A 15,554-nucleotide genomic window follows, 5' to 3' on the forward strand; every position below is an offset into this window, starting at 1 on the left:
TGACAAATGAGACTTTCAGGTCTTTTTGGAGGAACTGGGCTGGAGATTGGTGCTTCGAAGGTTTTGATTTGGTGTTAGCTTGGTGGAAATACATAGAACACTCTATGCTTGCTGATGGCCAATAGAAGGAGAAGTTGTTGGGGTTTGTCTATCCTACATGGGTTTATTGTTATTCATCTTTGTTTTGGCTCATGTAATTTCTTATGGCGTGTTAGTTGTTTGTTGTCATCTTTGGTTCAGATAATGGATACAAAAGTGATTTATCGAAAAAAAATAGATAATAGCAAAATAGAAAATAGAACCGTCTTGCACAAAAGGAAAAAGCATTAGAATATCTGCTTTAAATTGTATTATAAGGGATTTCCATGAGTAAAACTTACTATTGTTTGCCAAAAACAATAATACTAACTTTTCATATTTGTGTTAATGATTTTGTATCTACTAGTTTATTTAATATAATTGTATATTTCATCTATATATTTTGGAGAATATGTAAAGTTTTCCTCAAAACTTCATCTCAATCACCAATATATAATGATAAATACTTTTGAAATACCAGTTTTGATGACTTTGATGTATTGGTCATCAACACCAATTTTATTTGGTTATATGTTTTTAACCATATAATAATAATAATAATAATAATAATATGTCCAATCGAAACAATGTGTAAGACCAAATAAAAAGCAAACTAATATTACAAAAAATTTATATCTAAGAGTGTTATAGTGTTCGTGCATGCTATGGAAATGCAGGATTTATCCAATATATGTTGAAAATGGAAGAAATATCTTTTGGTTGGACTTAGAGTTACCAAAAAAAAAGATAACATCAAAACATGGCTAGAAATATTTTGACAAAAAAAATAGGTTTTTAGGTATTGATCCTAGTTGATAATAGGGAATTAGACATTAAGGAATAAATAATGTCTAATTAGGGATTGGTCCTAGTTATGTATGTGGACAAGTTTGGCCGTGACTAATCTAGTTATGTTTCTCAAATTCCCATGATACTCTTCATTGTGTGTCGCACGTGAGAATTTAGAATTACTAGATTAGGTCCCACATGTGTCATGCTTGTAGTGCTTTAATCTCGTGTCATCTATCTAGCACATATCTCGAGGAATCTAACACAAACAATAGAAATTGATGGATCTAATTAGGGTTTAACTTTGTTTACCTGTTTCACTTCACTCCCACAATCTCCATTTTATTAAATACAAATTGAACATGATTGGGTTTTACCAAATAAAGTGATTGGAAGCAAAATACGACGAACATACGACGCAAACAAATCTCACTTTGTATTCTGCTGCTATGTAAATACTCTAATTGTTTGCATTCTTCTTTTGCATGTTATTTTCGTTTACCTTTGCACTTAACTCTAACAAATTGGGTTTTATTATGTTGTTTCCAATGGTATGGCTCATGACTTATTGGGTGTAAGAAAGTTTGTTATCCATTATGAGGGATGTTGGGGGAAAACTGGAACTGGGAAGTTTGAGACGTTTGATTATAAGGGTAGGAAGATAGAGAAATGGGAGTTAAATGGGGATGAACTCTCTTTTATGGATCTAAACAAGGGTGTGAACAAGTTGTTGGGTCTAGGGGTGAGTCCTTGCTCATTTGTTGATATTGCATGCTTGATAGGTGGTGATTTGTGTAAAATTAAAAGTGATCAAGTACTTATGCATTTGTGGAATCTTATGAAACCTAGAAGAGACAAGAAATTCCATATATTTGTGTTTTCTACAGCTGCTCCCACTCCACAAGTATCACTTCCACCGACTCCTACCACTTACCATTATCTCCTCCGAAAACAACACAAAATCTTAATCCATCCACATCTATTCCAACTACACCAAAAAATAAGGGGTTAAACATAAGTGATGGGGAGGAGATCACCTAGGTTGAATCAAGGGCTGAGTCAATCCCTATCTCATATTCCCACTACACCCAAAGTCAATGTTGTGTATGATAAGGGTATACAGTCATGCAAGTGTCGACTAACAAAGTTGGTAAAACCTTTGGGTGATGATACTAGAGGTCTAGAGGTCGAACCCCGCCAGCATCAAAGAGTTACTGATCTCATTTAAAACAAGCTTGCCAATCAAAAAAAATTTAAAGCAAGTGTCGACTAGCAAAGTCGGTAAAACCTTTGGGTGATGATATCAGAGGTCTGGGGCTCGAACCCCGCCAGCATCAAAGAGTTACTGATCTCATTTTAAAACAGGCTTGCCAATAAAAAAAAAGGGTATACAATCACAAATTGATGATGCAGTATCTGTAATTTCACATAATATATCTGAATTTGTTGAAGTTGATATTGAACAAGAAGAATCTGAAAGTGGAGATGGGGGGATGAATATGTATATAGTTCAAATTTTAGGCCATTGATGAGTGAAACTACTGGAGGATATGAGAGTGACAATTTTGAAGAGGAATTTGTGACAAATGCCGAGGATAATTGAAGCTTAATATTGTAATGGGTATACTTCAAAAGAGTTTAGATTAGAAGTTGAGGTTCATCCTAAATTGTTTAGAGTTTGAGTGAGGGAGATATGAATAAGAAAGGTAGACTCTTGTAGGATTAGAATGGTTCTAAGCTAATGAACTTGAAAGCTTTGATTTTTTAATTGAAATGACTTGAAAACATGAAAAGAAGATTAATTTAAACATTGAAAGAAAAGCAAGCAAACAAGATTTAAGATTGAAACAAAGAACAAGTAACAAGTTTGATTGAAATAAAGAAAATAAAATAACAAGATGATTGAAATAAAATAAAACAACAAGAAATTAAAAACATGAATTGAAAAATAAGACAAGAAAATAAACAAACCAAATGGTTTGGATCCTAAGACAATGGATGAGGTCTCTTTCCTTTGCTTTTTGTTTATATACCCCTACTTTTGCCATTTACAGATTTGCCCTTCTCCATTACAAACTAGACAATTCACCCTTTCACTTTTGCTTTTGCTTTTGCTTTTACTTTTACTTTTTGGTTTCTTCATGACCAAGGTAGGTTTAGGGATAAATTCTCCATAATTTGAGATAAGGGCATCCATCATTGGTCTTCTGAGGAAGGGTATAACTTACTGACAAAGCTTTATAGGCAACTTGAGAACAGAAATCCTGGGAGTATTGCAAGATAGTTATGTACTAAGAATACAAGAGAGTTTGTATGTGTGTGCATTGCCTGTAAGGCATCAATAGATGGGTGGTTGGAAGGGTGTAGACCAATTCTTGGTCTTGATGGTTCATTTTTAAAGGGCAAGTATGGTGGGTGTTGCTTGTCTGTTATTAGGCTTGATGCAATAAATGGCTTGCTCCCAATTGACATATACATATGTCAAGGTGAAAACAAAGCCAACTGGAAAATGTTGTTGAAACTTTTAAAACCTTACCTTGATCAGCACAAGGAAAAACTCACATTCATCTCAGACAAACAAAAAGGACTAATACCAGTTATGCATGCATACTTTCCAGACTCTAACCATAGGTAATATTGTTTCCTTTATTGATTAACTAGACTCTAAGTAACATTTGTAACTAATAACACATTATTATGTCAACAAGTTTTGCTTTAGACATATGTTTAAAAAATTTAAGAAAGTTTTCAAAGGTGATATGTGGGAGAAATTTGCATGGGATTCAACCAGAAAGTACAAAATAACTTCATTTACAGAGAAAATAGGTGTTATAGTGAAGACTTATCAAAAGGCTGTTGATTGGTTAGATTCAGAAGAAAAAAGTTGGTGGGCTAGAGCTTACTTTGACCACACTTGTAACTATGATGAAATTACCAATAATTTCTCTGAGTCATTTAATTCCTGGATTCTTAAAATGAGATACAAGCCCTTAGTGCAGTTTGTAGACATGTATAATCTTTCTCTTGTAAAACTCATGTATGAAAGGAGGATGGTGTCTAGGGAGTTGGGTGATGATGATGTTGTAGTTCCAATAGTTCTTCATATTATCAAGAAGAGATAAGCTAAGTATAACAAGTATAAAGTTTTTGGGGTGTCAAATCATATATTTTTAGCTAAAAATACAAAAAATAAGAAGTATTACTATGTAGATTTGGAGAAAAAGATATGTGAGTGCATTATCTGGCAGATGTAAGGAGTTCCTTGTGTTCATGCAGTATGTGTGATCAGAGAAAGAAGAGATAAATGGAGTAGGTATTGTAGTGAATACTTTATAGGAGAGGCATTCAAGTCAACTTATCATAGTCACGTATATCCTATTGACAATCAGGAAGATTGGGAGATAATAGTAAGTGTTCTTTTTTTTTTAAGTTGATTTATATGTGAATATTTCAATCATGTAAGTAAGTTCATTTCTTTGCTAACTTCATTTGTTTTTTCAAGATTGATCCTGAGGATTTGGTAAACCCTCTTGAATTTAAACCCCAAGTAGGAAGGCATAAAAGCACAAAATCAGAGATGAAGATGAACCTGAAGCAACTAGCAAAGTCTTAAGAAAATGTGGCAAATGTGGTGATCGAGTTAAATCATAATACAAAGACATGTGATGCAAGGAAGAATGGAACTAGGCCAAAGAAGAGAGGTAAGAAAAGTGAACATAGTTTTTATATATTTGTCCCAACTTATTGGATTTTGACATTTCAATCTTATAACAGCTAAGAAAAGTATCATTCAAGATGAAGAACTACAAGGCCATTTCCAGCAGCAGCAACAAGTAGCTCCTCCACGTGTACAACAACAAGCTCCACCAAATGTGCAGCAGCAAGCTCCACCACATGGGTAGCAACATGCTCCCCAAATGGGCAGCAACAAAGAGCTAGATCCACAGGAAAGGGTTGGTTGAGCTAGTTTGAAGCTTCAGGAGCATCAAACCAAGAGTCTTTAACTCCTCCACCATCACTTAGTCAGACCTAGCTAATTGGATTTGTGTTATTAGTTAGTTTCTTTTTTGGACAAATGTGTTGGTTTATGAAGTTACCAACTTGTTTTTAGCATTTTGGACAAATGAATGGTTTAAGAAGTTAATGCAAACTTGGTGTTTTGGAAGAAATGTGTAGTATTTTGCAGATTTTGTAGTTGTTTTATGTGCAATGGTAAATGCTTGTTGGTATTTAGGTTCGTGCACAATAGTTTAGATATAGATATCACACACTTGTTTAAGTGGAAATTAACTTAGATAATAACAGTTGGTATATTTCATTTCAATAAGAGATGTACATCTCATAGTAGTTCAACAAGACATGTGCATTTTTTCTCACAGTTATCACACACAATTACAAACATAGCTTTACTCTCTTCAGGGACCATGGGCTTGTTATCTTTGTAGAGATACTCAGCTCCCTTGCAGTCATCATAGTCACACTTGAGAAGCATCACATCCAGATTACCCTCATCATCACCTCCTTTAATAATTTCCATGATGCCATTACACCCAGGCTCTTTGCATCTATGATTCAAAAGGGCATGATAGTGCTTTGTGCCCTTGTTGCTCACAAAGTTGACAAATCTGTAAATTAAAAAATTAGGTCTAAGTCCTACCTATAAATTAGAAAATTAGGTTTAAGTCCTACTTTTCTGCCATGAAAGCATGAACATACCTTTGGTGCCCTATAGACTTCCACATCAGCTCCACCCAGTTGTAATTTGTTATACTTTGTTCAAGTACCAACTTGCTGGTTGTGAGAATGATATTGAAGAAGAAGGATTATGGAGAAGAAGTGTGTTGGGGAAGAAAGGTCATGAAGAATAATTGTATTTATAGGTGAATAAGGAAGGTGACAACTCCCAATGACTATTTGTGGATATCATGTGATTTCAATTTTTTTTTCAAAAATACACGAGTGGGTAATCCCAGGGTATTTTGGGTATTAAATAATATCGATACCGGACATCATAAAAAAAATAACAGATTAGTCACGGCCAAATTTGTCCACAAACGAAACTAGGACCAATCCCTAATTAGACATTATTTAGTCCTTAATGTCTAATTTCCTATTTTCAACTAGGACCAATACATAAAAACCCAAAAAAAAATACCTTAAAAAATGTTTGACTCTATTTTCTTTGCATTGAGAACCTACTTAGATATTTTATTATTATTTGGGATGGAGCTTCTGAATCATCTATCATACGCAATCACAAGGTTCTCATATTAATTCAGTCAACAAAATATGGAATTTAATTTTGATGTTTTTTACTTTAGATTTTCTTTAATTTTTGGCTTAAAAACATAAAATAATTGTTTTTCCAAAATAAAAAGAGGGTCCCTGTTAAATACATGCCCCGGTTCCTAAGAGGGCACTCTCCAACCCAGAACCGGTTCCTGTTACCAGAAAATATATCCGGTTCACTAAAAAATTAGAGGGGCATGCTCCTTGTAACTGGGCGACTTCTTTCCTCGGTTACCAACAGTTCTAACTCATCTAGAACAACGCAAAAAAAAAAAAAAAAAAACTTGCAAAAAACGGGTAACCTCTCTCTCTCTCAAAAAAAAAACTTTCTTCTCTTTCACATCACCAATCACCAAACCCGTCTTCTCAAGTAATTTGTTTGCTAATGGTTCGAACTTCATTCCCATTAAAATTTCGAACTTGATATAAAAAAAACCAATTAATTAACTTGATTAATGGTTTGGAATTTAGGGTTTCAGTTGTTTAACTTGTTTCTGCGTGAATCCTAACTTTGCACAATTAATTGCTTGTGTATTCTCATATGTTTTTCATTTCTATATGCTGGATACATTTTGACTTGGCTAATTATAGACAAAAGAAAGGAGGGATGGATACATTTCTATATGTTAGTCTCGTACATTTCAAAATTTGAGTTGGTGCTCACTATTTTAACTTGTTGTAAGAAGTCTTGAAACAAAAGAGTACTTTGTTTTTTTGCAATTCTTTTTTTTTTTTTTTTGGGTGTTTGATCACTCACTTGTTTCATTTCGTTTCAGGGAAGTTATTTGTCGAGGAAAAGGAACTCTGTCAAGGTATGTACATTTCTTCTTAGTCCACTAATAGTGTGAGCTAAATTTTGTATTTGATTCCTGCTAAATTACGATTTTTGCATAAGAGCTTTTATGTTAATCTCAATGTGTGGAAATGTGGTTCGACTTTTGAAGTCATATGAATAGTTTTTTACCATGCCGCTAATTTTTAGTGCTATTTTATAGAATTGGTAGGAATGGCAAGGACAAAGATAACCAGCCAGACGGGATAATGATCGATGAAATTAAAATTGGTTAGTAATGATGAGCTTTTAAAAAAAAAAAAGCCCCCCGACCGCTTCAAACCGAAGGAAGAACAAAAAAGTAGCAATGGATTTTGAAAAAACCCATTATGACGAGGTTGAAGCGGAAAATAGTGAAATTCGTATGGATGTCAATGAGACTGAAAATGTAGATGGTGGTAATAGTTCTCATCTTGTGGCTAGGGATGGTAGTGGTGACAATAATGATGGTGAGGGTATGGAAGAAGATGGTGAGGGTATGGAAGAAGCTGTCGATGGTGAGGGTATAGAAGAAGATGTCGACAATGATGGTGAAAATGAAAGTGATGGTGATCAGTCTAAGGAAATGGAGGAGGTCGAAGCGAATAAAAAAAGAAAAGGTAAAGCTCAAACTAAAGACTTGGAGGCTAACGAAGGCAAGTTTTGTGGTGGTCCTACGGACTCCTCCATTTTGTATGGTTATAAATGTCACGTGGCTTGCGATGTATGGATTGGAAAGGTAATTTAAATGCATTGATAATTAAATCTTTTGGTATTTATAAACCACTAACTAATAGTTGTAATTCATGTTGTTCGTCGTTTCCTTTTCATGAGTTCGTAATTCACGTTGTCTTTATTTCAGGAGCGTGGTGTTATAAGGTGCATTCAACACTTGGCCAAATTGGATCAATGGAAATTGGAAAATGAATGTAAAGGTTTCCACAAGAAGCTGAGAGAAACCGGGTTACATGGTTTGGTGTCTGGTGTATATAGGCATGTGAATCCGGTGTTGCCTTGTGCCTTTTTTGAAAGATGGCATTCGGAGACCAACTCTTTTCATCTTCCGTTTGGGGAGATGACCATCACCCTGGATGATGTCAAACAAATTTGTAACCTTCCTATCAATGGAAAACCAGTGTCTGGTGAGTTGAAAATATCGAATGCTGAGGCGAAAACCTTTCTCTTTGAAGGTCTTGGGTTAGAAAAAACATTGATTGATAAAGTAATGCCAGGAAGCGCCACACAAATAAAGCTAGAAGTGCTTAAGAAACATTTGGCAGAGAAGGTGAAAGACCCAAAAGAAGAAGAAGACGATGGAAAAGAAGACAATGAGAAAGGAAATGGAAAAGGGAAGAAGAAGAAGAAGAAGAAGACAGATGAAGGATCAAGTGAGGAAGAGATTGAATGTGCCGTTAGAGGATACCTTTTGTACTTCTTCGGTTGTACTGTGTTCTGTGACCAGTCCGGAGTTGCCGTTCCAGTTGTGTATCTTAAAGCACTTATGAAGTTCAAGGATATCAAAGATTTTGCTTGGGGCGCAGCAGTGTTGGCATATATATACAAGAACCTTGGGGTCGCGACAAAAGCTAAGAAAAGACAGAGTACAGTGTTTATGACTCTTTTGCAGGTAATTAATATTTATTTTATTTTTACTTTGTTAATTTGTTTTTGCATTCACAAGTGTATACTAAAATTATAATTTTTTTGCAATAACTATAGGCATGGATATATGAGCATTTCCCAATGTTTAGCCCTCCCCCGAACATGAATTATGTGAATACATTGCGGCGTGTTATGCGATGGGCAAATGGCATGTCAACCTATCTCGATCCGTTGGGGGCATTGAAGCATTTTAGGTTGATGATGGATAAGATGACACGTCATGATGTAAGCATAGTTTGTTAGTTTATTTATATACACATAGTTTTTGAAATCTTGTTTGTTAATTTTAATTTTGAACTTGATAGGTAATTTGGAATCCATACGAAAACGTTCGAGACGTCTGCCCGTCGTTAGAGGATATTACATTTTACAATGGGGGTATATGCTTTTTTGACATAGACGAGGTATATTTTGGAGAAAGGGTGTTAAGTCGGTTTAGAATCCAACAATGTATACCGTCAAGACCCGTCTCCATCTCTCATCATCGAAAAACAAAACTAGAAAAATTAGTATGGAATTGTGACCCAAGATCGGGAGTGTCGGGATCATTATATTATACGGTCACAGAATAGAGTACCTCTTTCTCAAACTCCATGGGATTGTGTGGATACGTACTTGGACTGGTATAACGCGTTCAGTCATCCTTACCTTGTGAACTTTAACCCTCGTGATCCTCCTCCTTACATTACCCTATATAGACCACCTCCTTGTGATTGGGTAAGTTCAAATGTAGTTGAACTAATTTTGATTTTATTTTTTGTTTGAGATTATTTTAAGGTTAGAAGTGACTTTGATTTATGTTTTGCAGAATGCTATTGTTAATGAAATTGGTCGTCTATTAGAAGTCGGTATGTCTTCTGGAGGAGGTGAAATTCCTTCGGAGAAGTGGGAGTACTTTCAGAGGGCTTTAGCACTGACGCAATCAAAATATTGATGATGGTAAGTACTTAAACTTGAACTTACCCAATTTTGAGGTGGCAAGTTGATTTTACATTTAGCCTATTCATAAAAAAATATTTGTTGCTCCTAAGTGCTATCTGCTTCTCTGGTTCTACATTTTCAGTTTTGCTACTATATTTGTATCGATGTTGCTTCTCTGGTTCTACATTTTAGAGCTTAAGGAAGGTGAAGAAGTTGAAGTATCAAGTAATGAAGTTGGATACGAAGACTCATGGCTTGAAGCTACTTTAATAAAAAAAAACAAGAGCAATAAGTTTCTTGTTCAGTTTAAAACCTTACTTGATAATAAAACTAGATGCTTCCTTTTGAGAAGCTATGTTGATTTTAGATGAGTGGCTAAAAGCAGGGTCAGATGATGTTGGTGAGTGGCCACAACCGGCTACTCTGAGTGGTAGTAAGCCTGGGGAAGGTTTGAAACTTAACTTGTCTTCATTTCAGAAAAATCCGGATCCAGCTAGGAGTTTTGTGAATAGAGATAGAATTGCTTTTTTTGATAAGGAATGTTCGAAATTGGCTGCTCAAATCTTGATGAACATTTATAGTTTACACAATGAATACCTTGTGTTTGCGATCAATACTTTGCTGCGGAATGACGGATTGAGGGTGAAGAGGTATAGGATTTTGTGATCGGTAATGGAAGAGTATGCAAGTCTATTTGCGACTATTAGTTCATTTATCTGTTATCAGATTCAATTATATGATTTATTATTAAATATTATATGATTTTGTGTTTTAGACTCAAAAGCAAACTACCCGATGCTGTTTTTTTGTATGGCAACTTACTTGTACCTATGTTTATTTTTTTTTTCAGGTAATCACCAGAGAATCTTTTATTGCTTTTGAGTTGTCATACTAATGCTGAGACTATGTATTTTATTGCTGATTCTGAGAAGCAGAAAGTAGAATGTATTAAAAATATTGGTAGATCAATTGTTCAGCATTCTAGATCTGTTACGTATTCAGAAGTTGTTGATTATGATAATTTTAAATGGTAGAAAAAAAACAAAGATTCTTGAGTATGGAATATGGATCTAGTTTTGGGTTTTTGGATGGTGGGGCAGTAGGTAATTTAATTTTATATTGTTGTGTTTGGAGGTTTTAAGCTTGAGATCTATGTATATAACTCTGTTTATTTATGCACCAAAATGTTACTCTATGTTTTGCACTATCTGTAAGATTGCAACTATGACTTGCAAAGGCACCACCGCACCATATGGGATTCTAAATTGAAGACATTGTATTTACTGTTCAAAGCTTAGTAAAGTGGTATTTAGTTGCTGACAATTACTCAAAATGTTGGTATTTAGTTGCTGAAAAATGTTGGTATCTAGTTGTTGAAACTTGTAAGTAAAGTGGTAACTAGTTACCGAAATTAAAACTCAATTTCGGTATCCAGTTGCTAATTTGATAAATGGTATCTAGTTGCTAAAAATTTCTCAAAATTTTGGTGTTCAGTTGCTGAAAATTGTATTTGTAAAACGGTAACCAGTTACTAAAACTCAATTTCGGTCTCCCTAATTTGAGAAAATTGCTCAAAAGTTTAGTGTTCAATTGCTGAAAATTGTAATAGTAAAATGGTAACCAATTACCGAAATTAAAACTCAATTTCGGTATCCAGTTGCTAATTTGATAAATGGTATCTAGTTGCTAAAAATTTCTCAAAATTTTGGTGTTCAATTGCTGAAAATTGTATTTGTAAAATGGTAACCAGTTACTAAAACTCAATTTCGGTCTCCCTAATTTGAGAAAATTGCTCAAAAGTTTGGTGTTCAATTGCTGAAAATTGTAATAGTAAAATGGTAACCAGTTACCGAAATTAAAACTCAATTTCGATATCCAGTTGCTAATTTGACAAATGGTATCTAGTTGCTGAAAATTTCTCAAAATTTTGGTGTTCAGTTGCTAAAAATTGTATTTGTAAAACGGTAACCAGTTACTAAAACTCAATTTCGGTATCCCTAATTTGAAAAAATTGCTCAAAATTTTGGTGTTCAATTGCTGAAACTTGTAATAGTGAAGTGGTAACCAGTTACCGAAATTAAAACTCAATTTCGGTATCGAGTTGCTAATTTGATAAATGGTATCTAGTTGCTGAAAATTGCTCAAACTTTTGGTGTTCGGTTCCTAACAATTATATTTGTAAAACGGTAACCGGTTACTAAGCCCCTTCATTAATCAATATTTATCGGTGTTCCATCATAGGTATCTTCTATTACAACTTGGGGGATGCCTAATGACCCAAATGCCACTGCCCTTGGCATTAGCCTTAAAGCCCAACTTGTCGCTAACGGTTCACGATGTTGCCACCATTGCTTCATTGGTGGAGGAACGGGACATGCTTCTACAAGTTCAATATTTACATAATGACATCCATGCACATGAGTTGTGCCCAAAACTCTCCTCATTTTCTCCGGATTTGCTGGGGATAGTAGCGGGAGGATACAATAGCACTGGGGATTCCCTAAATGAACAAGTACCTCATCAAATCTTGACGAGAACATGTATCCAACAAAAGGCATACTCATCCATTTATTTGGAGGGGCGGGACCGCTTTCATGATACATCTCTTCTAACATGATTCCGACAAATGAACCGAAGACAGAGGTATAAAATGCAAGGTGGTTGTGAAGCTCATCTAGCAACTGACTTCTCATCCATGGCCATTCACTTTGTGGTCGTCCCAACGCAACACATAAAGCTCTATACCCACAATTTCCATCACCTTGAACATCTTTCACCGTTTTAATGTACTTGTGCATTTGTTCCAGAATATCTAAATTATAATATTTAGGATCATGTACGGTATAAGCTGGTGTAGATGGCCATGTGGGTGGTTTAGTCTTCCTTAGCGATGTAGATGGTTTTGGTGAAGGCTTTTCGATTGGTGTAGATGGTTTTGGTGAAGGCTTTTCAATTGGTGGAGATGGTCTTGGAGGAGGCTTTTTGATTGGTGTAGATGATCTTGGAGAAAGCTTTTCGATTGGTGTAGATGGTTTTGGAGCTTTAGATTTTTTAGGAGAGAAACACTCGACAAACTCTTCATGTTCATGTTGGGAATGCTCAAAACCGGATGGATCACGTTTAGAGGAATTTTCATCATCGGTGTTAAGCTTTCTTTTAACATTCTTACTACCCTTCGGACGCCCTTTGGTTATGGCTTCCTCATTTGGCGGCTCTATCCATGTAGATTCGGGAACTGCAAGCTCCATAACACTCCTAACCAAAATCCTCTGCTGGTCTTCCGAAGATTTTCTAAACCTTTTTAAAAAAAGATCCATAGCAGGTCTATAATCGGGACCAACACCAAATGATATATCAGGAGAATCGGATAAAATTTTCCAGAAGCCATCAATTGCTCTCAAAGGAATACTTTGTTGTTCTCTATCAAGTGCAACGAGTTCGTGTGCACAAGGCAATCCGTGGGTGGTACGTAATAGATGTAGGCACTTACTCTCATCCTTTCGAACATCTTCCATGTGGTTCTCCATCTCTTTAAAAATCAAATCCAATGCCTTCATTGAAACTAGGTTTCTGAGTTCACTAAACAATGGAATCCGGTGCTCGTGCTTAGTTTGTATCAAACTTCTCTCAAATGAAGCTCTGATTTCTGTCATTTGGATATTTAGCTGTGGGTGGATTAAGGACCACATACCTAGAAAATCATGGGTGCATGACTTTCCTAGAGACCTCTTTAGCTGAGCATGAGAGTCTTCGACTCTGCTGGTAGTCGTACTACCAAAATGCTGGTGTTGGTCTATACAATAGCCTACAAATCGTTCTTTATACTGCAACCAAGTGTCACGGAGATAAGAAACTAGAGAGTGGAACAACCGAGCCATCAAATATTTCTCTAATGAGGCATATCTATTGACAAAATCTTCCTTCGTGTGTGATGCTACCACCCAAGCCCACTTGATTTCGACCTGATTTATCGTCTTCTGATCTGGAATCAAATCGTTGCATTTTGCAAGCACACAGGTGGAAATGTGCCATCTACACAAATGCTTATATGAGTTTGGAAACACTATGTCAGCTGCTTTCATCATTGCTAAATCTCTATCATTGACGGGGTCTCGCCACCAAGTAAGTCGCGAAACTTCTTCAATGCCCATGTAAAATCTACCTCCTTCTCGGCTTGCATCAACACTTGATACACCGTAAATGACTTCCATGTAGAAGTCACTCCCATAATTTGTAGAAATGGCCAACGATACTTGTTGGTTTTATATATAGCATCCATCATAAACACTCTTGGAAACAACATAGCTAATCGAGTTGTGTCCGGATGAGCCCAGAACAATTCCTTTATCTCGTTAGTGTTTTCGTCATATCTTACCTCTCACAAGTATTTTTCTTCTTGTAGTACCTCAAACAATTTTTGAATTTGTGTTCTGCCCCTCATATCAATCAATCTTGCCTTGTATCTTGCATTGTAGATTTGTTGCACATGTGAGTAGTTGTTTGGAAACTTATACTGGATGGAAGTCATTACCTCCTTAGGCTTTACACCATTTTTACTAAGCTCACACAAATAATTGAATTCTTCCTTGGTAAGTCGACTAGCATAAGAATGGCCCACTAGAGTCTTTGACAAGGTATGATTGTGAATACCACAAACAACAATGATTTTCCAACTATCGGAAGTTCTTCGTTGAAATTCTCCTTTTAATACAAAAGGGCATCCATTTTTTTTTGTTCCAGTCTTTCTTAGAGTCTTATTTGCTTCTTCTGCCTTCTTATGGGACCGATAGCTTCCACCACACTTGCAAACTAAGATCACCCTTGGTACTCTATTTCCGGTTGCTTGATGTGAACTTTTAATAATCACAACATTTCCTATTTCTTTTCCTCTACCTTGTGCCCAACTTATCATTTCTTTTCAACTACTGAAGATTTGTGACACATGTAAATAGGTCATTAAATCCAATCAATACTTCTTTGTCAAAATTCAAAGTTTAAGCCAACCGTAAACTCATACCTCTTCTGTAGTAAATTTGCATGTCACATCCACCACAAGCTGTGAAGCATCCTATAATGAAAAGAAAATGTTAATATTAAATGAACTTGTTTATTATCAGGAATATCAGGAAACAATCGGTAACATAGCAATGCGATACCGAATAATGCTACAATATATAGCAACGCGATACCGAATAATACTACAATATATAGCAACGCGATACCGAAAATGGTTTTGACAAACGGTATCTCGTTACCGTGAGTTTGTTGAATGCCTTTCTTCAATGCCCCACCTACCTTTTTTTTTAATTGCATACAAATTTCCCGCCAACATTCAAATTATAAACTTCCGTACTAAGATACCGTGACAAAAACAAAAAACAAATTTTAAAAAATTACATTGTTGTTATGTCCTTCTTCAACATTGAGATATGGGTTGTTATATTGTGATGAATCACCCATATGAGAGTTGGGTAATGATGGCTCTTCCATTTGAGATGAGGTGAGAGGTGAAGATATTAAGAGTTGAGAAGTAGAGGAAAGTTGAGTTGAGTTAAGAATATGGATGTAGATGATTGGAGAAAGAGAAAAGTGTAGTTGTATTTAGGGTTTGTATTTTGATGGTGTGTAGTTGTATTTAAGGTTGTGTATTTTGAAAGTGTATATTAGTTAAGAACAATATGGCAAAATATTGAATTTTTATTGAAATAATTGGGTGAAATATTGAATTTATGTTAAAATAATTGGGTGAAATATTGAAATATCGAGATGTCTAACCCTAAACCCTAAACCTTAAACCCTAAATTGAAATATTGATAAATGGTATATAGTTGCTGAAAATTGCTCAAAATTTTGGTGTTTAGTGGCTGAAAATTATATTTGTAAAACTTAATTTCGGTATCCTAATTTGATTAATGGTATATAGTTGTTGAAACTTGCTCAAAATGTTGGTGTTTCTTTGAAAATTGTATTTGTAAAGCGGAACTTGTTTACCATTACGAAATGA

General features: G+C 35.3%; 2 protein-coding genes across 2 annotated transcripts; one reads left to right on the plus strand and one right to left on the minus strand.

Moving 5' to 3' along the window:
• Window positions 1-7,295: 7,295 nt before the first annotated feature.
• LOC147499746 (uncharacterized) lies at window positions 7,296-10,216 on the plus strand. Its single transcript, XM_086563527.1, has 8 exons — window positions 7,296-7,706; window positions 7,830-8,594; window positions 8,687-8,854; window positions 8,935-9,033; window positions 9,197-9,346; window positions 9,438-9,520; window positions 9,693-9,775; window positions 9,936-10,216. The coding sequence occupies exons 1-8, from the start codon at window positions 7,296-7,298 to the stop codon at window positions 10,214-10,216; spliced, it is 2,040 nt and encodes a 679-aa protein (XP_086419653.1).
• Window positions 10,217-11,760: 1,544 nt separating this feature from the next.
• LOC147499747 (uncharacterized) lies at window positions 11,761-15,040 on the minus strand. The gene is made up of 4 exons (XM_086563528.1): window positions 14,948-15,040; window positions 14,568-14,618; window positions 13,713-13,925; window positions 11,761-13,374 (listed from the first exon to the last, which is right to left on the minus strand). The coding sequence occupies exons 1-4, from the start codon at window positions 15,038-15,040 to the stop codon at window positions 11,761-11,763; spliced, it is 1,971 nt and encodes a 656-aa protein (XP_086419654.1).
• Window positions 15,041-15,554: the final 514 nt, after the last annotated feature.

The sequence above is a fragment of the Coptis chinensis genome, chromosome 5 (assembly GCF_015680905.1).
Source record: "Coptis chinensis isolate HL-2020 chromosome 5, ASM1568090v1, whole genome shotgun sequence".
In the NCBI taxonomy this organism is placed as follows: domain Eukaryota; kingdom Viridiplantae; phylum Streptophyta; class Magnoliopsida; order Ranunculales; family Ranunculaceae; genus Coptis; species Coptis chinensis.

Excerpts from the sequence above, each read along its gene's own strand:
- LOC147499746 (XM_086563527.1), top strand. The coding sequence starts at position 7,296 with ATGGATTTTGAAAAAACCCATTATGACGAGGTTGAAGCGGAAAATAGT. Across the intron at positions 9,034-9,196 it reads GCTTTTTTGACATAGACGAG|AATAGAGTACCTCTTTCTCA; the intron begins GTATATTTTGGA and ends ATACGGTCACAG. Across the intron at positions 9,347-9,437 it reads GACCACCTCCTTGTGATTGG|AATGCTATTGTTAATGAAAT; the intron begins GTAAGTTCAAAT and ends TATGTTTTGCAG.
- LOC147499747 (XM_086563528.1), bottom strand. The coding sequence starts at position 15,040 with ATGGAAGAGCCATCATTACCCAACTCTCATATGGGTGATTCATCACAA. Across the intron at positions 14,619-14,947 it reads AAGAAGGACATAACAACAAT|GATGCTTCACAGCTTGTGGT; the intron begins GTAATTTTTTAA and ends TTTTCATTATAG. Across the intron at positions 13,375-13,712 it reads TGATGCAAGCCGAGAAGGAG|TATAAAGAACGATTTGTAGG; the intron begins GTAGATTTTACA and ends ACTTGGTTGCAG.